Source organism: Amia ocellicauda, chromosome 21 (assembly GCF_036373705.1).
Source record: "Amia ocellicauda isolate fAmiCal2 chromosome 21, fAmiCal2.hap1, whole genome shotgun sequence".
Taxonomy (NCBI): Eukaryota; Metazoa; Chordata; class Actinopteri; order Amiiformes; family Amiidae; genus Amia; species Amia ocellicauda.
The window spans coordinates 18,089,294-18,113,525 of NC_089870.1; the positions used below are offsets into that span (position 1 = coordinate 18,089,294).

At 38.3% G+C, this 24,232-nt stretch overlaps 1 protein-coding gene across 1 annotated transcript; it reads right to left on the reverse strand.

Moving 5' to 3' along the window:
* Window positions 1-4,328: 4,328 nt before the first annotated feature.
* On the reverse strand, window positions 4,329-24,046 carry setd3 (SET domain containing 3, actin histidine methyltransferase). Its single transcript, XM_066694267.1, has 13 exons — window positions 23,956-24,046; window positions 20,494-20,603; window positions 19,680-19,772; window positions 19,319-19,467; window positions 18,655-18,727; window positions 17,857-18,113; window positions 10,959-11,017; window positions 10,499-10,613; window positions 8,939-9,013; window positions 8,063-8,229; window positions 7,398-7,483; window positions 6,699-6,859; window positions 4,329-6,474 (listed from the first exon to the last, which is right to left on the reverse strand). Exons 2-13 carry the CDS (start codon window positions 20,594-20,596, stop codon window positions 6,019-6,021), a joined length of 1,794 nt encoding a protein of 597 aa, XP_066550364.1. The 5' UTR covers window positions 20,597-20,603; window positions 23,956-24,046; the 3' UTR covers window positions 4,329-6,018.
* Between the last annotated feature and the right edge of the window lie 186 nt (window positions 24,047-24,232).

Consider the following 24,232-nt stretch of genomic DNA (forward strand, 5'->3'; position numbering starts at 1 on the left):
GTGCCAACTGAAATAAAAAACGTAAAAAGTGTTTATATTAAACCTTCTGGTCTAAACTTAGAGTGATGGTCAGACTTTATTGTATGGATTAAAACATGTTTGTTTGGTGGAAGTTTCCAAAATGCCTTATACTACATTATATTTAAGTCATATAGCTTGCTAACCATTAAAAATAAATCCAGCAAAGACCATTTTATGTAATAACCAAAAATACAAATGCAACTGTGTGTAACAGAGACTTAAAACCATTTTAAGAAGTAGATGATAAATAGCTTTTTAAGAACTTAGGACCAAGAAAATCATTAGTACCCATTCAGAATCCAAAATGATGTTGTTGTTGATGGTGTTTCAGATTCATTTTCACGGCAGAGGTCAACAACATCCTGGACAGGTGAGAAAGGCATTGCAATTCTGTGTTATGTCCTACTACGCTAATGTAGGATAAAGGGTTTTCAAGATGCATGTCTACGGCCGATGCGATTTCATTCACTTACCTCTAAATGATCATTTCAAGAGAGGAGGACAGCATCTTAGCCTTTTGGAGGCCAAGCCTTCAAACAGCTTAACGGACGAAGTATGATTGACTGGAAAAAATGTATTTTCCAGTTTATTAATAACAGTCCAGTTAAGGGTGACTGAAGGATTCTTGTCGGAAACATATCTTTCGAAAGACCGGATTAAAACAAAAACAGAGAGACCCCGGAAATCATTATTCTACAGCTGAGGAAAAACTATTCGTTGTGTATTATTTGTACCTAGCAAACGGGTATTATACATTTTACTTTTACCTTCTGATATTTTAAAAGTGAATGGCATAAAATGTGCTCTGCTGTAGCTCCCACTCAATGGCAATCCTGTAGTACTTGTAGATATTGAAAAGCGACCACAAGTTGTTGTTTTTTCATGTTTGTTGTGATTCAAATGTGTATTTACAGATGCTCGGCATTGTATGAGACTCCTACATACGTTTATTTACAGTTATATGTTATAGCATGTGCTTTTACATATAGATAATACTGGATACATTTACTAACATCTGTATCTAATATGATTAATCTGAAATCTCCACCTAAATATCTCACCAACCTATTCCGCAGGCTACACTGAAGTAGTATTTTGTTTTTCTCCCAGGGAATTAGACAATTCCCACCTAGGTCTGGCCTAAAGGGATAATTAAAATGTGCAAATAAAATGGTGACTCATATTTTCAGTCAAAGCCCCTTTATATCATTATTTTGTATCCACACACACACTCCTCTGTCATCCTGCCTGTTTTCTGTACACTGAAGAACAGGCTGCTGTATTTTTCATTCCCCTTCTCCGTAAAAGACACGGAAGGGTTAAAAAAATCCCTTGCCTGCCCCTGACTTTGCCTCTCTTTCTGTCTCCCTGAATCCATTTGCAAATGATCTCGCTTGTCTGCATATTGTCACTTGCAGCCTGCCCGCACATTCATCAACTGTCCGCCATCCACGGCACGCTTTCCGTGCCCTCCACACTTAATTGTTCCCACTCTGACCTGGGAGAATAGAGAATGATGTGCCTTTCTCTGCGCAAACACGAGTGCAGGAGGGAGAGGAGGGGAGGATGAGGAACTCTGTGGGGATGGCCGTGGCAAAGCGGTCACCCGGCAGCCGCTTCTTCTCCGGGTTTCTTCAGCAAATTGAGCCCATTAATGGAGGGATTACGAAATTGCGGCAGATTTCTCACAAACCACTAAGCAGAGCTGCCGGTTCACACCTTGGCGTACGAGCAGGAGCTCAGATCTGCATGGCAGTAGACATTTTCACTGCACATTTTATCTGTTTTTGTTCGGAGGGCCATTTTAGCCTTTGTGCTTATCTGCCTGCTGGAGGGCCACAAAAAAGCAGTAGGGTAAATATCAAGCAATTGATTATTTACTCTAATCCTGTAAAATATGAACAGTAGTCTTTCTTGTATGCCAAGAAACGTTTGATCACTCAGCCCCCTCGTTTTAAAATTATTCTAACACGTTTTCCTGCTTCTTCTGTGCTTCTTTCGGAGAATCCCGCCCAAGTCAACAGCATATAAACTAAGTGTAGCTTGTAAAACTATGGGTTTGAAAAGCTGAGCACTAAGCATGGTCACATTAGTGGCATTTGTTCTCCTCTAATGCAGTTACAGTGAACTGACAGCTATGATTGGTCCAAACCTCTGTATGGTCAGAAATGCATGCTCAAAAATATGCTTGAGGTTGTATTTGCCACACAGCCATTCTGCACCGGTTCCAACTAAAACAAATCTACCAAAATGCTAGATTTACATCCATGCTCCAAGTAGGGCATTTGCCAATCACGTTCCATTTAGCCAGTTTCGTAATTTTTAAAAACATTGCCCACGATCCTGACTCCTTCTGTTCAATAATACATCGTGATTTCCATTACAGGTTCAGGCACAGCATCTGAGGTAAAAGATGCATTCATGCTAAGGTGGTGCCTGTGGAATTGCTTTAACATCCTTTTTTTTGTGACATGAAAAAGGTTTTAAAAGTTTAGGATCACTCCTGCAGAGATGTCAGCTGGTAGAACTGACCAAGGCTAATTAAACAATGAAAACATGCTCCTGAAGCACATCTGTACATCCGGAATATGCCAAAATCATCCCGGTGAATCCAGACTAGTTAAACGTCACCTTTTAGAATGAGTCTCTGCTATTTAATGAGTCTGTTTCTCAGGACGGAGCATGAGCTTTGTGGAAGAAAATGTCACCTTTAAGTTCAAGATGTGGCAGGGGACATGTAGATAGATTTTCAACAGGGGCATAATTCAGGGTGAAATACTCAAGCATTACACACCTCTAGGTAAAAATATATAGATAGAAACTATATTGTTTACATACTGATCTTGCAATATGCTTCCTTCGTGCCCGATCCTCCGTCTTCCTACAGTTCTCCTCAAACTCGTTGGCTTATTTCTTTAAATCATTTCTCAGGCACATCTGCAGTGCAGCACACTCCAATCTCCTACCCCGGCCACTTCTCTTGACAAACGTGACAAAACCCTTACAACTCCCAGGTGTGCGAACACGAATCTCTGTACCGCTACAAGTTACCTGCTTTCACTCGGCCCGGCTTCCGTGATTAATTCAGACTCACAGGCTCGACAATTACAATAAATATGTGGACTAATAGGGGGATTTCACTGTGCTTGGCTTAATAAGCGAAGAGCGATGATACAGTACTGTTGAATTTAGCCATTCACAAGAGTGGTAATAACATACTGACTGCAGTGCATTTAAAAACCTGCATTACTGTGTAACTTTTTTATCACCCCCTAACAGTTTCTAACTTCAGTGAAACAGAGAGGATTAAGACTTTATTTTGAAGTGCATGTTCTCAAATCTTAGCATGTTCCCCTATGTTCATAGTAAATCAAAAGTGGTTTAAGTCTTTTTATTTCTAGTAAATGGCTTTTATATTTTTCTGACTATTGTGATTTTAGGTAGAGTGGAGTTGTATATGCAAATATAGGAGGGAGAATATATGAATGTTTGTTTAGCAATACAAATATGCAACAAAACAAAATCCTTTCAAATTCATTTGCTTATGCATGTGCGGTGTGTGTTGCCAAAAAGTGCATGTGAAACAATGAAACCTTGAGAAACTGTGCTCCAGGTTTACTCCTACCGAAACCTGTACCTCTGTACCATTTCTCACCTCTAAACGTAGAAGCTTGAAAATATATTTAATAAAAAACATATAAACATACATGCACACACACATTTTTAAACTGCTGCCAATATGAAGAAAAAAAATGTTTCTTTACTTTAGCCGAAGACGAAAGATAGTATTGGTAAATATGTGCATAACAACTGGATTTCTACTTAACTTTATCCAATGCTATTGTATATTAATAGAGGCTTTGTGCATTATTCATGAATGAGATTACTTTTGTGCAAGTGTCCCAGACCTACAACAAGCACATGCACTTGCTTTCAAGCATGACACGCATAATACTAACAATTCTGGACATGTACAGCGGTGCAATAGTTTACAATTGCCCACAGTATTGCCCATTATAATAATAAATTCAAGAATTAAAGGGTTTTATCTTGGAATAGATGAATAATGCATGCAAAATTTCAAAATTTAATTGCGCTGAATTAAATGATTCAAGATAATGTTTCTTTTATAAATTCGTAATGGGGCTTAGGGTGAAGAATAAAAAAAAGTGAAATAAAACTTTCTATAGATAGTTTGCTATAGATCTGTATAAATACCCAGCAAAAAATATATATATGTATATATTGCAAGATTAAAAAAACACAAAGAATCATTAGAACAAATAACAGAAAACACAAAGCAGGAGTCAGGTGAAAACATTAGTTCTGTTTAATCTCCCAATTTAACCAAGGAGCAGAAATAACAGTTAAGACAGCTTTTCACAAGGCTGTTCGTCTCTAAATAAACTCAGGTTTTACTTCTAAAACCACCCTAAGTAAAGGCATTACAATCCGTATGAACTCCGATGGTGGTTTGGTGTCAGTGATTAAGGATTTGAAGAACGATGGTGCGTTGTATACTGATGCAGCTCTTGGATCTCAGTAACTACACATTTATATACAGAGCAGCAATTACATCAAGATTGTTGCAAGGTAGAGCATCTGTACCATCATTAAAATAGACTATAGCATAATAGAAAGCTGCTTATCTTCTTACTCCATGGGAAAGACCATTACAAAAAATACAGTGCAGATTGAAAAAAAGATTAATTAAAAACTCAGGAAACAGTACAGTAGAGAGAGAGAGAGAGAGAGAGAGAGATAGAAAAATAACACCTGCTTCGACAGGAAACGTGTCAACTGATTCGTCTCTTCGCGAAAAAGATACAAGGGTCCGATTTGTTAAGGCTTTCACAAAACATGGACTCGAACTAACACTGATAAACCATAAATGCATGTGATATGCTCGACATAAACTATGACCTATCATAAAGAAATTCAATATATAAACGCAATGAAACCAAAGCAATCACTCTGTGTAAAGTATAAATTAAGTTTCAGAGAAGTGTTGTAAACTAGCAACTGGTTATGTTCAAAGCTAGCGAGCACTCTCCTTAAAATGCAGTGCAACAACAATTAGGTAACAGTAACATTGTGATCGCTTCTCAAAACCTTTAGTAACAAGTTTAAATGTTATGTCACATATTTAAGCTCGTAGGAACTCATTCTTACGTTCACGAAAATACTTTGTTTGCATTTTTTTGAAGTTCTAAAAACTTCAATCCAATCCAATCCACTTGTAGTCCTGCAAAATACATCAATTATGCACTAAACATTACAAACATGTCCAATTACTCAATGCATATACATGAACATTAAAGTGAATTCACATCTCAGCAACTAATAAGTAACTGAAGGATTAGTCTCCACTTAAAAAGCACAGTCTAAAGATTGTCCACTGAAAATGACGTGAGTATGGGGAACTTAATTAGGTAAACAAATTACTGCAAAAGATGCTGTTCCAGGGAAATGTCTTTGTACTGTTATCGTCTGCTGGAAAACTCGAGGGCAGAAACTACTATATAGCGTCACTATTGCTAGTCAAATGAAGTAAACAACCACCTTACTGCAAAAACGCTCCAAAAACTGTATTCCCCACATAGATAAATGGTACATTCAAAGTTTCAAACCTAGTCCTTCTAAAAAGTAACGGCTACTAGGAAGCCTTTCTTGTACTGCGTTTGTTGCCACTGGAAATATAAAGCCTTAAAATAGGCCAAAGGAAAGGATTCAATAAGCACATTCTATATCAGAGCAGCAGTTCAAATCATAAAAACAAAAAAGAGCAACCAAAAGATAAAAAAAAAGACAAACTTTAATGCTTCTCTCACGGTTTTTGTTAAAGATTTACAAGCAGCACTAACTCTTGCACTTTTCTCTGATGCAAACACATATCTAAGCCACACTGGACAAATAAACTCTTTGTGTAAAGTTTTGCCATTTTAATTATGTTTATTTTAAAGTCTCCAATGGAAAAAAAGATCAGAAGAATAATAATTAAGGTTGCTGTTCTTCCTCAGCAGTTTCTTTACCATTTTCTTTGGCATCTCCAGTCTTTTTGGCACTTTTGTCTCCACAGGGAGTTTCTCTTTCCGTCTTGGTGCCATTGATCTGCTTACTATCCCCGTTCACCAAAACATCACCGGCCACGTTGACCTCGGTGAGGGCCTCGTTCATCTTCAGCTCCTGCTCCCCGGCTTCGTCCGCCTCTTCCAGCTTCCTGAGAATGATGGGCAACTTGGAGTCCGACACAGAGTTCTCCAGCAAAGAGATGTTGCTCTCCTCGTACTTTGGAAGAGGGGCTCCGTCTTCCAGCTGCTTCTGAAAATGCTCCCTCTTGGCCCGACCGCTGGCCACCGCCTTTTCCAGGATCTCCTTCTCAGCCAGACGTAGCTTAATCGCTACCCTGGAGTGAAACGACAGGTCGGGCTTTTCCAACAACGATCGGTCATCCTGAGGAGAACGAGTAGCACAAACATTTCAAATGCATCAATGAAATGAAAGCTTATTTCTTTACTAAGCATGCAAATACTAAAGTAGATGTGGTTTAAACTGCTTTAGTACACTGACTGGACAATAACTCTCTTTTCTCCCAAGTTCTCCCGACCCCCATCTTTACAGTCCTCAGTGCCGTAATAAGGTAGGTGGGATTCAAAGTCAGTTTCCCCAGATCTTACCTCTGTGGTAGTCTTGTACGTTTTCAGGAGAAGGGCAGCCCTCGTTTCCAGGAAGGTCCACAGTTTGATCTCGTTGTCCCAGCTGACTGGGAACTCCGCGTTCCCCAGAGTGAAGATTTTATCAATGGCATGGTCCCCAACCAGGTACTCTTTCAGCTCGTCTGTAATCACATTCATTCAGGTGTAAAATGTATGAGATTGGTGATCTACTCTCTTATTTCCAACTACTGTTTACAAGATCAATATCTGGACTACCTTGCAGATAAATCACACGGCTCTTGGTTAAGCAGGCCTAATTGTTGTACCAAACACACACATTAAGCATGAAATCAGGGCTACAAAAGGCCTGGGCTGCAGCTAATAAACATCTAACACCTGAATAATATATTACTGCCTTAAATTACTGGTTTTCCTGCCAGAGGACATGGTCTTGCTTGCATACAATTTATTACATAAATGCCTTCTATGTACACAGAAATTAATATTTCAGTTGTTAAGCATAATTGCATTGCAACATTGCTGGAAAAAGGGACTTGAATCAATTAAACACCTGAGGGGACTTTCTGGCTTCTAGCTCGACCACCTGAAAACCATAAGTATGATTCTCGGCTGATAAACCTTTATGAAGCAAACTGAGCACATAGCAGCCATCCTGATTAAAAAAGAAATGCATCGTAAATAGGACACCCAAAGACCTACCTTCAGTCATGCAGAAAACACGGAGGAATGCCAGGAGCTGGGCTGAAATGGGAGGTTCATTGCAGTGCAATGCAAAGATACTAGACCTGATGGGACAGAAATTAAGACCTTCGTTAGAAATTGTACTATAAATGCTGCCATGAGGAGGATTTCACCTCTGAACTGATGAAAGACCAGTGAACTAAATGCATCTTTAAACACACTGAATAATTGATCATTTACAGTTAAATCCCCATAACAATCTGCTGTGTTTTCATCTGATCATGTTTGTATAAAACAACATTTGGGAGGGCCAGTACTTTCAAGCCCCACGGTGTATCGATCACTGGCCTGCAGTAAAATTATAAAGGACGCAGCTGACATTATTGCTTTAAAATTACATTACAGCTGGGCAATGAAATTATCTCTGCCCGCGTCTTTACAGTGTGAATTCAGTTAAACCAATATCACAAATCATACAGCATATTCTATGTTTTACTTTATACCAGCAACACGTATGAATATCATACCGTTAGACATGACGACAAAAAATATTTTGCATCATAAACATGCTTTTCCTAAATCTTACTAAAATCTTCCCTGTCCCAGTCAACCACTTTAAAACTAAAATACAGATTATGTAAATTGACAGTTGATTGCATTTCAGACTCTAGTACAGAACTTACGATGGGATACCGGCACGAGCCAGAACCTCGGCCTTCATGGCATACAGCCGCTCACTCTTGCTGACCCCCAGCTTTATCTTCACTCGGTCGTGGGAGTTGTTCTCATAAAAGAAACCGTTGTGGATCACAAATTCAGCATTAGACCTTGTCCCATAGAAAATATAGATCTGTGAGGGAAGCAAAAAGATTTGGTATAGTAAAGATTCTCTGTATCGATTACCAGAGCCTAAGGGATGAAGACTGCTTTTGAAATCCAGCCTGCAGAACAAGTTTTTGGTTTTCCAATTCAGTCAGCACTTCATTTAGATTGTAATTTAAAAAGTATGGTGTAGGCCAAGCAATTGTGTTCAATCCTAAACTAAATACAAATTGTAATTAGGAATATGTATTAATCTACATAAGGAAATACAGCCACATCTACAACTAGATAAACTGAAAACGCAAGCAGTAATTCAGTAGAAGGCCAGCTTAATACTTTTTGCACTGAGCAAGTGTTGAAAGCTTTGGTCAAATGCGTGTGAAATCTTTTGTAAAATCAGTGATCAAACAGTATGGTGAGTCACTGCCGTTTTCATAGCTCTACCCATCTCATAGCCCTTTATTCAAGCTGTCTGGGTGCATCTTATCAAATAATTTGTGTCCTGTGGAATGAATCACTACCTGAGCTGCCTGTTTGGTATAGAACAGCCAGAGCACCATTACCAGCTCTGAATACCACTCCAGTGTTTTTACTTCCATAGAGTGGGAGTCTAGTAATATCCAGGCCCGATATCAGTCTTTGGCAAAAACAAAATCCCAAAATTTTAAAAATCAGTCTTGAAAGAAAATCTATCACCTTTTCCAAATGGGAGAGAGTGATCAAACGTTGTGCCTCACCTGCTCGTCCTGCTTGTAGTCTTGTAAGGCCACGCATTCACATCGGTCATCTTCCAAGTTGTAGCCAGTTGTGATCTAAAAATCAAAATCAAGAAGCTTACAACTGGAGCTTGAGTTGACATTTAATATGACACACTACAGAGAGATACTGTATCCAGGTGTTCATATTTACTGCGTACAGTTTGTACGGGGGTTTTGCACTGACACTGTATGCTCTACAGCTTTTAAAAAGTTGAACAACATGAACAATCAGGGGTTACAGTGTCCCCAAGGGCATACATCACATGCATCTCTGGACACTTTCGCAGATGAGCAGCAGAATACTGTAAATTTCACTTCTAACACAGCAGAGCCATGCTTTGCTGAATGTTTAACAGAAAGTAATAATTTCTCATAAACAGGAAGTCGTGGGGGCCATATTAATTTTGCTTTATGACAACCTCGGGGGGATGCGAGGCAAGGCATCTACAAACAACAACCAAGTCACTTCAGAAAATGTATCATTTGAATATCTCAGATAATTAAGAACCGTATCAATGTGCAAGAATTTCAGAATCGAGTTAAAAGACCCTGCGAATGACTGAAATTAAGAAAATTGAATAAACTGATAGATTTGCTTATGATTTCCATGGAGGGGAATATACAAGTCTATTACAAAAATAAACTTGGAAATATCTCTGAAGAAGGCACAGCCAGCTTTATTAAACATTAAGCCTCCCTAAAACCTAGGGAATACCTTGCAAGCAGTTTCATTAAACTGCTTAATGACAAGCTTTTCCATTTTATTCCCCTAGTTTTAAAATAAAATTTTACTTTATAATATAAAACATTTCTGTATGCATATTTAAGGAGCCTGTTGGAGAAAATATATTGCTCTGTTCCCTATTAGAAACCCAACACTATTATATTCAAATAAAACATTTAAATCCACATTTAAAATTCAGCTGATGTTTAAAGCCAATAATATTTACTATACCAAATAATAATATAGAATTTGAACATGGTGCAGTCAGAAGTGGATCACTGGAGATGTGAAATTAATTAATTAAAGGAAAAAAAAAAATAGCAAATTCGTTTTTCTTCCATAGTGGAAGCAATGCAATAGCAGATTGACGCTCTTTTTGGAGCAAGTTTCTAGTTTCAAGAACTGGTGCTTAGCCTTGTTATATCTGTAGTAACTGTTTCATAATACAACCACATAATTCATTATTTGGTGTTTAGATAGAGGATGAATATTGTCTTCTATACATAGGTATTGATTTCCAGGTTAACTGTCACAGAGGGAGTTACACAAACACAAACTCTGGTCAGATGTTGTTCCATAACATAAGTACTTCATTTAGTCTGCCAAAGGGCACAAATGAAGTAGTATAGTTGTAAGATACTAGGAGCTCAAAGTCTATGGTAAGTAGTAGAAATAACAAGACTACTCAGTCACATGGAACTGCAATGACCAATCACAGGAGAGTTCTATTAAAATGATTTGTGCCAGAGAGAAATAAGATCTGACCAGCAGTACGCAAAGTGCCACCAACAGGGAGAGTTTGAGTTCGTCCTTACTAGTCCATTGGTGTGATTGCACATGTCCCACAGTGGGATGAGCGCCAGGGTCACACGGTTGCCGTCCTCGGTCGGGATCTGGTTCTGGCGGGTCATTACTGAAGAGACGGCCCATCTGGGAGAGGAAAAAGCTCACTTTACAGACCTGAATTTACTTGGCCTTTACTCTGGTGCTCATATAATTGTAATGAACTGAAACACCAAACACAGGCATATTTCTCAGGATGATAATGGCTCACATTTATACATTTTAAAGACGTTATGTATTCAACCACATCATTTTCACACACAATAGACTGACAGTTTGTTTAAACTCATTTCATTTGAAAAGTTTTTTCTCTTTTAATCCCTCAATAAAAAGCAACGGATTAGGGGGGGAAAAAGTTGAATTGGCAGACTTAATGGCATGATAAGGATCTGAATTTTAGAAGAACTGAGTCTCGATTCAAACGGCACCAACCTGTAATCGTCGTAGGTGAAGGAATCCTTCAAGGGCAGTTTGCTGGCGTTTGGATGGGTCTAGGGATTGAAGGTGAAGAGAGAAAGAAAGAGGAAAGGTAAAAAAAAAGGCACAAAAAAAACACACAAATCAGTCACTAGAATTTCATTATCTAGCTGCCTAACAGATCCTAACAAGAGCCTAGTGAAGCAGGAAGCGTCCAGCGGCGCTACAGAGGGATCATCGTGGCATTATGCTCCCATACATCACTGTCAACTTAATTTGTTGTGCCCAGCAGCCGTCATAAATCTGCTTCATCAATTTGTGCGACAGAAACCCACCAGTGCCACAGAAATCTACATTTAAAGACACAGCAGCCTTTCTCTGAGGGCTAATTTAGACTCGTTGTCAGAAAAAGTAGAAAAACCCGTTCTAATGAAACAAACTGTACCGATTGCAGGTTTTGTAATGAACCGCTCTGTGGATGCAAAATGGGTGTTTATAAAAAAAAAAAAAACTACATAAAAAAAAAAAAAAAAGGCTTAAAATTTGCGGGATCAATCCTGGGAGAAAACAAATCCTTAAATCATCCATTTCAAGTTTGCTTTTGGGATGCAAATGACAATGTGTTATCCAAACATGATTCGCCTAGTCACTGTCAAGCAAGTCTACTTAGTACATAGCTGTGTTACAGTACTATATTATGAAAAACTGATCTTGAATGGGAAAGAGAGGTATCCATCTTTATAAGTTCAATCAACTTTTGTAAAAATAAAAAAAAATAATAAAAAAAGCACATTTAACAGATTTTAAGTTTAATTTAAAACTGAAGGTACTTTGATTTCAGGGGCTACAAATTACAATCTGATTCAATGTTTAAGTGTGACATTCATTTTTTATGCTCAGGACACAAGAAAAAATGTTCAAAATACCCGACAGATAATTAAATTTAAGTGATCTGTTTTTACAATGAAGATAAAAGTTTATTTTTAGGTTTGTTTGCTTGGTAAAAACATATCTACAATCTCTCCTCTGATGTCTGAATACCAAAGCCTTGAATCCTCCCACTAGTACGGTCAGACTAACTGGTCAGATCAGATATTTTCCCCAGGGAGAAGTGCCTGGGACTGGCATTGGGATAAAGACAGTCCAGTGTTGACACTGATTCATATGCACAGAAACGTGAAAAATCACGCACCTGTACCTCTAGAACACAATAACACAACTGTCGAAATGCACATTTTATACGGGTCCTCAAAGAAAATCAAATAATGTTTACTTCTGATTGGGATACCTTTCACTTACTGGGAGATAAATGTAAGGTAAACCTCTGAAGATGAAGGCCGACAAGGGTCTTAAATGTTGAGGGAAATAATCATTCACTTTCAGATTGGCCTCCTCCAGCAGCCAGCGAGGGGGGAGGAGGGCTGGGAAGAAGCTTTAAAGCTCGATGTACGTAGCGTTTGACTGACAACCATTAAAAGATAAGGTACCGAGCAGAAAGCAAGTCAGATGCTGCAAGCTTGAACATTATACTGCGGGGCTTCTGTAGGGGAGGCACACAACTGAAATAAAATACTGTGAACCAAGACTAAATTCAATAAAATTATGCAAAAATAGATAAGAATAATTAGGCCCAAACATAGAGCCTAATTTAAAAAATATTTAAAACATATCTGTAGCCAAATATGAACAATTGGGGTTGTGGCCTTTTTTTCACATTTAATTAAGTTCTTTCAAAGTGTTAAGGTTTGAACTGGAAGAAATGACACTTGCTCAGTAATGAGCTAAATGTCCGATTTCTTCAGGTTCTGCCCAAGATATTTCTGGGTTTCACAGCAAAATAAAGATACATTTCTCAATGAAAGCGCATAAGTAATCGGGTGGGACTTAAGCCAAAAACACAATTGCCAGATACATTTACCAAAGACAAAAAGCACCAGCACCACAAACTGCTGTGCAATATGGTTTGATTTATTCATAACGTTATTATTCCTTACATCAACATCCATACTACATTAAAATACGTTTAAGCATTTTTTCCCCCTTAAATAAAAACAAGCTTGTAGCTGCAGGTGTTTTTTTAAGAGACATATTTATAATAAACAGCCTTTTAGAGCATACTGTCAATAGCTCAGCCTCCCTCAAACACACCCTCCTCATTCAACTTCTGCACTGCCGTTACTAGTGCTCCATGTAGCGTGCAGTTTCATCTCTTGATGCATTAGCATCACAAGTGGAAGGTAATTTATCATTTTTCACAGTGGAATATGTGTTGGCACTGTGTGCAGGACAGTAGGGGATGAGGTACAAGGGACTAGAACCGTAAACCAATTAGAAAACAAAAGCTCACACAGTGTGGAATTTCAGGCAAATTATATATCATAAAAGATTACTAATTGGCTGGTAAGTCTAGGGAGCTATTCCTTTATTTAAAACCATTTCAATTTGTGTTTGTGTTAGTGGCAGTGTATGAGGTTTTGCTATTTCACATTTTAAAAAATAAATAAATGCAAAACTCTGCAAGGACCGAATCAGACAGAGAAGGTAGACGTTTATTTAAACCCTGCAAAAAGAGAGAGATCCTGGCCAAGGAGTCGGACAATACTTCACTGTGCAGATGCCTTTAATTATTCACTACGGAACCTGAGATAATACAACACATTTATTTTGCATTGCTGCATATAGGGGCACCTTATTAGGTTTATTCATTTTCTCATTTCCTCACAGTGCTATGCAAATGCTCTCTCCACAATCATAATTTTATTGCTGCCATCAGTCCCTTCAGAGACTGAAACTACAATTTGGATATAATGCTTTGAGAAACACAACAAGAGAGTACAGCATGTTCCAAAAAGAAATTGCCACACAATTACAGCCCTACCAGGCAGCCTCACAGCCCATTTTACTCCTTCGGCTAGCATGCACATACCAGCACTCCATGGATGAATTTTAAATGCCGAGCAGTAGGGATTTGTCTTCGACTCAACATGTATGGTAGGTACAATCAGGTCAATTCAATTCAAAGCCAATGCGACAAGCTAATTTTCCAGCCCGGTCATCTGCAGCTGCATCAGCAACACTGACATTGACAGTAGTCATTATAGTGACACCGATTTTAAACTTGAGAAGCAGTTTTGACCAGGATTTAAGAATCTGATTTTCAACCCAGGACTATTTACCCGAAATAATATATTCCTTCAATTGTGCACATGTACTGCTTATACTCCACCAAAAACGATTAAAAAATAGTCCAGTTATTTATTGGGGCAAAACTATCCAGTAAGACCGTTAGAAAAAAAACAACAAACCAACAAATGGTCTTAAACTATACATCTTTATAAACTCTTTACACGATGACCCTTTTAAGACTGCATTTCTGTAACTTTTCTAACCCACTTCTGCCACCTATTGGCACTTATAAAAATACTCCTAAAATGTAAGAAATATGCAAGACTTCTAGTACGAGACAAATATTGAATTGAATAAATGTTGAATTAGAAAAGTGGATTTTTTTTTTTATATATAATTTAAAATAAAAGCCCAAAACCGGTAAGCGCAAACAAATCAAATCTTTTCAGAAACAAACAAAATCAAGTCCTGAATCACATTCCTGTAGATAATAAAAATGTTAATTGAATTACAGCTAACACAACTGCAGAGTAAATAGAAAAGTACAATGTATCAAAGGAAGCTTGTATCTTGACATCTGCATATTGAGGAGGTTTTCATCTGGCCCTCAAGATTTGAGTAAGGAAATTAAAAAAGAAAATGCGCAGAATATTTAAAATGACAGCGCTTTCAAATTAAAAAATTATATCCTCTGATTAAAAAAAAAAGAGAAATGGTAAAAATCAATATAGCACATTCACATTTCTTAAACACCTTTAGCTGAAAACTAACAAACATTTAATAAAAAATATGTCAATATATCCACAGAGAAAATGACAAATACATTAACTATTAAATATCATAGAATAATTTCACTTTCTATAAATATTTGATGCCTTATCTTGACAGTAATGTGAAATGTGCATATTTCTAATTGACAGTTATTTAATGAAAGAACAAAACAGTGCCAGCAAAGATTTTTAAAATAATTTATAAAAAGATTTTTTTTTTTTTTACCCTTTCCTGCAAACCAATGAAGCTTAACTCAAAAGAGCAACTATTAAATCTCTACACGGAAGGAGGAATTATTAATCAAGCTTCAAAAAAACACATTGAAAAGCTCATGAGAGGATTAGCAAGGAAGGTAAAGCCATTTTATGAAATAAGATTTATATTTATAGATCAGTCTCCAAATGGACAAGGATACACAGTGCCCTTACATTATAAAAACTTTAACATCGAATAGGTATATTTATAATATGCAGTACATTTGAAAGCACTGAAACGATCTTGAAATAGGTCTGAAGATGTATACTTCTGCATGTAAATCAGACTAGTAAATTAGCTTTCTGAACAAAGCCATTCAACACTAATCGGGCTTTCAAATGAAGATAATGTGAGCGTGATTTATTTAATTATATTCTTCTTAAAGGTACACACACTAGAACTCGCTTTAGTTAAACAGACCTATGATTATAAGGCAGGAAGTGATTGCAACAGGTTTAGAAAGATGTAGCAGACACAAAACAGGACCATGAGTGACCATGACCATGAATGGCATGCATACAATAAAGAAAAGGACAATCGGGATGGAGAAGGGGCCCCACAAACACTATAATGACACTGGATTCATTTTCTTAGAGCTTTACAAAGTCCACAATGACACAATCACAGTTGTACAGCCCCCCGTCCTCCCCCAGGAACAAATCCAGGGCCGATTGCTCTGATGCTCAACGTTAAACAGGGTTTTGCTTCAGCCACAATCTTAACACAGCTGAGAAACTTCCAGGATTGAATTTTCAATGAACAGTGGGATAATTCAGTTTCCAGCCCTGCAGTGCCAGTTTCTGCGGTAAATGTAATGCAGCCTCACTTTCATTTAAATTATTTTAAAGGAGTCGTTTGAATAAAGTCATTTCAACATCTTTACAGAGGGGTTGTACAGAAACCTCTACAAAGTACCGCACTTTGCCACTGCAAAATGTGACACTTGGCACGACCTTATTAACACTTCAGATATAGTTCATTTCCAAATAGATGTTTAAGGATTTTAAAATCCCACCTGGAATTGGACCGAACAAGAAAGCTAAGTCCCAAGCAGTAATCGCTAGAGTTAAGGATAGTGCAGTTCTGTGTTAACAAGGGGAGACTGTGCTTTTCTCCACATTATGATTATGTAGACATAAATTCGAGTAGATTGGTTTATACGAATCAAAGTCTCACTCATGCTTAAGACCCGAGTGTGCAATCCTAAAATGAGGATAAAAAACTAAAGTTGCACAGTTTAAAGTCAGGGGACAGCTAACTAGAATGGTCAAATACGGGTATAAAAATGAAGCGGAATTATTTGGTTATGAAATTAAACCCTATTCATTGCAAGTATAACAATCTATCCAGATATTTAACATAAGTACTAGGACACAATGTAGCTTTTGTTGGGAATATGGGTAGGTGTAAACAAAATGAATCAATTGTTAAAAGCTCTAAAAGTGCCATTCTTTGAATCCTTTCACAGTACAGGTCAGCGTTTACTACCAGCACTGTTCCAAATGTTATGCATTACAGCTCCAACCTCAGCAGCAGATCAGAAAGATCACACAGTATTTCAGGGAGCATGTCTCCCTCTCCTGGCGAACACATGCTACTCTGCCATACACATTTCAGCAGTGTCATTGCCGGCTTATCAGAAGCTAGGAAATTGAGGGCACAAGGGCATCATAAACCTGTACTTACCTATCTTAAATGTGCTTCCAAGAGCTGAAAACCTTTTTAAAACCCTATTTCCTAAACTAGCCATAAGAGTTAAAATGGCTGCAGAACTTTGAGAAATCATTACAATGTTTGCCGAAGAACTAAAAAAACCTGGCTAATTTACTCTGGAAACGGTCATGAATAAAAGATTTAAAAGATGGCCCGAAATGTTCAGCTACAGCCTGTACAAAAATGTGAAATGAGACCTAGACAAATATGAATACTCTAATATTACAAGACAACAAAAGTAGTTTTATGAATTCTCAAATCTATAAGAAATTAAATGTGCAAGAGCAAACTTTACTTGATTGGATCATAACACAAAAGATACACCGGCCCTTAGAAATCACAATTTGGCATATGGGTTTTAAATACTGTATTTGTTTACATTATAAACTTAAAAGAGATGTAAAAATGTATTTGACTTAAATGTATGATTGACATTGTATTCAGTGGCGAAGGTCTATCATCTTGCAAATATTTGCCCCTTAAATGTAACCCAATATTGTGGCTTCATTCATCTCCCAAGTATAATAAAAATAAGCAGACTAATTGTGATGAGAGCCTAAAATAAGGCATACAAAACATTTAAAAAACGTCTGTAAATCAAACATTTAATTTTGTAAAGGAGCCAAAGATCACTAGTCCAGTAAAACACTCGATATCTAAATATCCATACATGTGCCTGCGGTGAGTGAAGGACAGCTTTGCAGATGCAATACATTTCTCAAATGCTCTCGTGTCCCGTGTGCTTTTATTACCTACAATATTCACTTGGATTTCTTTGATGAAGCTTCGGTTTCAACTACGCTGCTAATCGGAGCAAGAGGGTGAAAAGGTCATCAGACCCAGCTGTCGGCTCCCAAGTCATACTGACTTCTGCAGTATAAGCAAAACCAAGCATGATAATGTGGTTGAAGTTATTTTCTTACAGTTAGAATAAAAAGATATTGGCACACATGCCCAAAGACTCTCTTTCCAAGACACATATACAAACTGTAAGAACCTGTTCCCAATCAAGCTCTGACCAAATGAAAGGCCAGTGCTTCAGACGTACCTGGATGACTTTGTAGAAGTACGCGTACTGGCGCGCGGTGTTCTTGTACTGGCTGAACACGTCGTGGATGGCCTGAGTGGACTGCAGGTACTGGACTTCCTCCTCCTCGAAGTACAGCGGCGTGTCGTACTCGCTGGGCAGGGTCTTGATGTAGGGCAGCCAGAAGGAGCTGGGGTTGGCTCGCTCGCAGAGCAGGTGGAAAGCCAGGGTCACGTTCCCCATCGCCTGCAGGATACGGTCTTGGCTGTACAGAGGGCCTGGAGACACGGCAGTCGCATTCACGTCTAATCGTTTCATTTGTGAAATGACGTCATACTTTATATGAAAAGGAGGAGTATTTCATAATGTAGCAGTATAATTCTAATACATAAGAACTATTCTATTACATATTGAGAAATAAAAAGTGGAAACTACTAAATGCTGACCACACAGGCATTGGAAACAAACTGTGAAAAACTAATAATTACTAGTTATAAACTGGGAGGGGAAAAAGAAAAACATCCGAAACTTCTCTCAACTTGCAATTGAGAACACACACTAATTAGGACAATTAGACCTGCGATCCTTTTATTAGCTTTAAATATTGAATGATCCATTTCAGTTCTAATATTGCTCGGAGGCATACTTGAGGCATAATTCAACCAAACCTTGATTGGAGCCAGTAATCATATTGATCCACTATTGATCATTTCTGTAAGGATTCATTTAAAGCATGTAATAAAATATACCACACAGTTTTTGAAATGCCAACATTATATCTATATATATATATATATATATTTTTTTTTTTTAACTCACCTAACGAAGAATTCTTTGCAGATTCTACGGTCAACAGCATTTTCCTGGGGATCCACAGAAACAGCTCCTCTGCCTGCAGAAAAGACACATGAAAAAGGGACAGTTTAAAACACATTTAATGATTATAGCACGTCTGATTAACACATGTAAATGTGTTAAGAAGCCACAGTTTCGACATTTTACAGCAATATGGTTGCCTGATACTAAAATGTTTTTTGCAATGTGAACAATCAGAACAAAAAGAGAAGCAAAGAGTGGATGCTAGATTTCCACTGCTGGCCAGTAAAAAATAAAATCACAGGCATTGCCTTGACTGACTGTTTTAGTCTGGGTGCAAAGTGTGGGAACGAGGGCTAACTGTTCTCCTGCGAGGTGAAACTCTTAGTATATAAGGTGCTGATTACAGATCTGTTCAAAATGTATCAATCACAAAATAATAAAGGTGCAAAAAAATTGAACCAACAAAATAAAGCTGGTTGAATCTGATGCCTTGGCTTTTTCATTTCCAATCAAAACAATTGCGGATGCTAGTGTTTTTATCCCAAAAAAACTAAAAAGGTTATCAAAAGTATTGTATTGTATTCTGTAATTATTTCTACACCTTAGAAATAAAAGGAATGTGATCCCAAATAAATAAAGCGGTGTGCAAAGGCAGCTCACCCACCTTAATGTCTCTCGTTGCTTTTAAACCAAAGCCTTCCTCTGCAAAATTGGAGATTTCAAAGCATTCACAAGTTGCTCCATTTTCTGCTGCCCAGGTCATTAATTCTGGGAAGAAGTCCTCTCTTGATCCATCAAACACCACTGAAAAACCTGCACACAGGAGGAAATGGGTTTTCAAAATACAGCATCATAATAACACAAAATGCACAAAGCTGGACTACATACAGTGACTACAGAAAGTCTACACCCTTTTAAAAATGTTCACCTCGTTGCCTTATATCCTGGAATTAAAATTAAGTCCAGTCGAACATTCTAGAAAGTCAAAACAAGTGCTTCCGCTTGGAGTTTCAGTAAACTTGTACCTTTTTGCTTTTTGCGGATTTTCTCCACCAGTGAGCGGATCTGAACGTACTCCTCCCACTCCTTTCCTGGAGACGGGGCTGGACTGCTGCACTCTGGACACACAGGGAATTAAAGCCATCAATCAGGGTAGCTACCTGGCTGACACGCTGGTCCAAAGCAGTTCATGTTCAAGGAGGAACCATGCAATATGGATTTTACACATCTCACTCACATCCGCTTAGACACACAGATAGACACCGTGGCTGACAACACTGTCTCGCCCTAATTTGGACAAAACTATTGCATTTTTGCATCCCAAAGTGAGGGAATGCATCTTCAGCCAAGGAGTGGATCCCTTATGATGCATCAAGAGCACCACAGATACATGTTGAAGAGTATCCACTTTCCACAGAGCAGAAATTACAGTTGGCAAGCTACACAATTTGGGTGTGTCGACAAATGCATCTAAGACAATAAGGCTTCTAAAAAAATTAAGTGTCATATTGATTTACCAGCTGTGGTTTTACACAATGTAGTTTTAATTTAAGATCTCCAAGTTCATAAATCTGCACCTCAGAAAGAAGCACACTTTACAGAAATTGGTTTGACTCCCAAAGGCACAGGCTTCGTTCTGAGGTGTCCTTATCGAGAAAATAATTTCAATTTTTCTACTAAAAATAGCAATTTAGGTTACTAAATCCAGAACGTCCCAAGCGTGCATTCTGTCAGTGTTATGTCATCCTTATTATGCATATTCTCAGCCTGAAACACCCAACCACGCGCTGTCTTATACAGAGAGGTTCTCGTTTACAGCAAAAACACAACATGGCTTACTTTGCAACAGCTCTGAGATCAGGTTCATCATTTCTTTGGGGGTAACCACTGCGGTGGCCCCGGTGCCCGATTTCTGGGTCTTCACTCGGCTCTTCTTTCCCATCTTCAGGCTGGTGAAATATGAAAGATGGGTTTATTGGAAAATGTAGGAAAACCAAAGGGAAATAATAACACAAGTTGTGATTATAGGCCTAAAACAAATCAAGGATAAACAATCGTAGCTAGCAAAAATAACTGGGAAAGCAGATATCTCAGTTCAAAACAAAGACAAATAAGTCAATCAATGCTATTTTTGCAAACTAGGCCAGTGGCTTTAAGTTACTTCATTGTGGTTACTGCCTCAAGAGGACATTGTGTGTTTGTTGTTCTTGTTAAACATGTTCAGGTGTTCATTATTATGGTTTGTGTTGTTTTCTACAGTGGTGATCGAACCATCCTTTATATAGCCCCCATTAAAAATATAAATAAATAAATCTCTATGACTTGGAAGCTGCTGAACAAGAGATGTCTTACCCAGACCTATACACTAGGTGGAGCAATTCATGCTTCTTGCATCTTGTTATAAGCAGTGGAAGATGCAAAGCTCATTTAATTAAGCTACACCGCAGTTTTGATAAAGATACATTAAGCCATTGCTAGTCACATCCAAACGCATATGCTTAAGTCTAATTTCACTCCCATTAATCAGAACGTGTGCATTACATATGGAATATAATTTTGTGAAGTCCAGTAAGTGCCACAGAGCAAGATTACAATTACACTTCACGGCAGTTACACACAAATCTATTACACTTGCTGAAAGAATATGATTTGACACTGATCTGAGGAAATGTTTTATTTTTTAATGGAGAAACAAAACACAATGTGACGAGAAGGAACTGGGGTCTGGATTATAAGGAGTTGGACCTTTACTAAACTGAAGATTTAGCTTGTAAGTTCAATTTAACAAATATAGATAAATGCAGAGGTACATAAACCTCTATATAATCTTATCTTTACTTCAAAATGTATTAATTTGATTTGAGCAGCACATAACTATACTCAGAAGGCTGCACTCAAGACCAGTAGTGGCTGCTTTCAACATGCAAGAGAATAAATGGCATTTCCATGGCAACAGTTCCCTGCGGTGCGTTAATGTGACAATACTCCAAAAGACCATTTTTGCGGTAGAGCATGCGGTGAAAAGCATTAAATACATTTAAGCCAATCGTTTCTTGCATTTGTTTTATGACATGGAAAATAAAATGGATAAGCCACAAAGTACCTGCAGCAGAATTATTCCCCAGTGCATGGCCAAGTAGCACTCTTAACTTTTGCACACCCCATTATAGTGTGAACATATCGTTGGTGTGCTCTAACTTTAATGGTGTAAATGCTTAGTCATTGCTCCTTCGTGAAATTAAGCACTGCACTAAGCGAAATAAGGAGGTCAAAGCCTTTTCATATCAAGCTGGGAACCACCAGGGACACACCGCATATGTGACATATTATCACGTCTTCTGAAGTTCTCAGATGGGAAACAATCACACACTGTACATTATTTACTCAATTCTGTATGCAGACGTTTCCTGGAAAGCATCATAGGGCACAAAAACATACACTGCGGCCTGTATCCCACAGAACACCACAGGTAACTCAAGACCTCTGGAACTGCACAAAGACAAAGCCGTGCCCTGGGGCACATTTATATTGCATTTATATTCTAGCAGGATGTGCAGACTATATTCAAACTCTTTGTTGGGTGACAACTCCGGTGCTTAAGAATGCAATGCTATTGAAGGAGCAATTTTATTTAAGTGCTGTCAATTTCTTGGTGACTTACTCCATGATACAGGCCATTATTTCAACAGCAACCTAAAGAATTTCAATTAAAAGCAACATAGACCATGTTTACCCATACAACACCAAAGAGCAATATCCTTGAACAGCATTTAAAAAATAAATAAAACCACAACCTGTAACTTACGAATAAGAGTGTAACACTAGCAAACATAGGTAACATTGTATTATGCCCTGCCATGCAAGCATTAAGATTTCCACATACTTAGTCTTCAGAAGCAATGTAGCTGTTATATTACAAAGGCTTCTAGGATATGTTAACTATTCCTTTCAAAACTATTGGCAACAAGCAAGGCCAACCAATGCCTGTTTCTGACGCTTTTTGATAAAGAGCCAAGACTCTGCGAACAGGTGACATGACTGGAAGCAAGTGTACAACATGTGGCACAAATGATAGGCGATTCACACTTTTCCCTTTAAGAGACACTCCCTACAATGATGCTGAATAAGGAACAAGTATCATAGTTATATATATTTGAAATATAAAGTATAATATTGTTTGGGTAGAGATTACCTCCCAGAGATGTTCTCTAACATGGTAAGAAAATATATGAGCAATTAAAGGTAGCCTACAGGTTGGTCTATTAAAGTGAATGGAGAGCTTTTATTTTTATTTTTAAGCTACATGACCCAAAAGGGCAGAAAACACTTATTTTACACATACACAGCTAGGTAGAAGATCAAACGCCTTTTCATTTCCTGCTTCAAGTTTGGCGAGGAATAGAAATGGAAAGATAATGAGCTTTTAACGAGAGGCTGCTAAACCCCTCTCTTACACTTGCTTGAGCAGGATTTCAGATGGCACACATTTCTGATTTACAACTAGACACCTGCAGATTGTTAACAGACCTCTGTTTGGCCAAGTCTTTCACCGATTTGTCATATTGATGTATGCATCTGTGTGTACATCTGTTAATCCAGTGAATCTTTTGGAGATAGTGTGTGATCAGTCCTAAGAAAGCGCTGCAGAGCTGGCTTTGTAGCTCACACAATGGGCAAAGACCTTAAACAACAGAGACAGGAACTCCTATCCAAGCAGCCACAGTATGTGTAGAGATCACCCTGGTTCGCCCATTTACACTAACTAGTAATGGAGCTACACAAACACATGCTGCTGGTAATGCATGACCCTTTAATTCAATGTATAAACCATCATGAGCATCACTGTTATGACCATTGCAATTAATATAAACGAATGCATTCAGAAAGACATGGCTTGCACGGTTACTTCATTGGTAGCTGGTCACCGAGGTCGTTGTATAAAAAGTGTGACACTGCGTGTTATGAATCAGCGTCAAACTTCAGTGGTGCAGCACTGCAGGAATACAAACTTTATCTGCGATACGGAAATGACACTTTTAAACAGAAGCACCGTGTCTGACTTCTCTCCCCTTATTCAGAAGGTAGAAAATGGGAGCCTCTTTATTAGGAAACAAGAAATAAACTTTAAGGGAAGAGGAGGGGAGGGGAGGGGGGGTTGGTAAATCGTAAACTGCGAACTCCATTCTCGCCCGGCCTTTGCCTGAAACCAGGTAGGCTCGTTTTGAATTAAACAGGACCTACACTGATCAATGCCGCCGCCTCCTCCATATTGTGCGATTCTGTAATATTATTCTACATTACCTTCCGATTGACTGCAGCAGCTCCTCCTGTCAACCTGGAGTTCAATCTTCACCCACAAGCTCAGAGAGTGCAACCTAACCGCCCCTCGGCCCCGTTAAGCCACGCCCCGATCGCCATTCTCCTCGGCCATTGGCTACCGGTTACCCCTTCAACCGGAGACAAGGACCCGCCCTCGGTTTGCTATTGGACAAAAGCCTTCAAACATTGTCAGGATCGCTCTGTGGTTGGGTTCTATCACTCATCAATCAAAAGAGAAGAACGCTATCCCGCCTCTCGT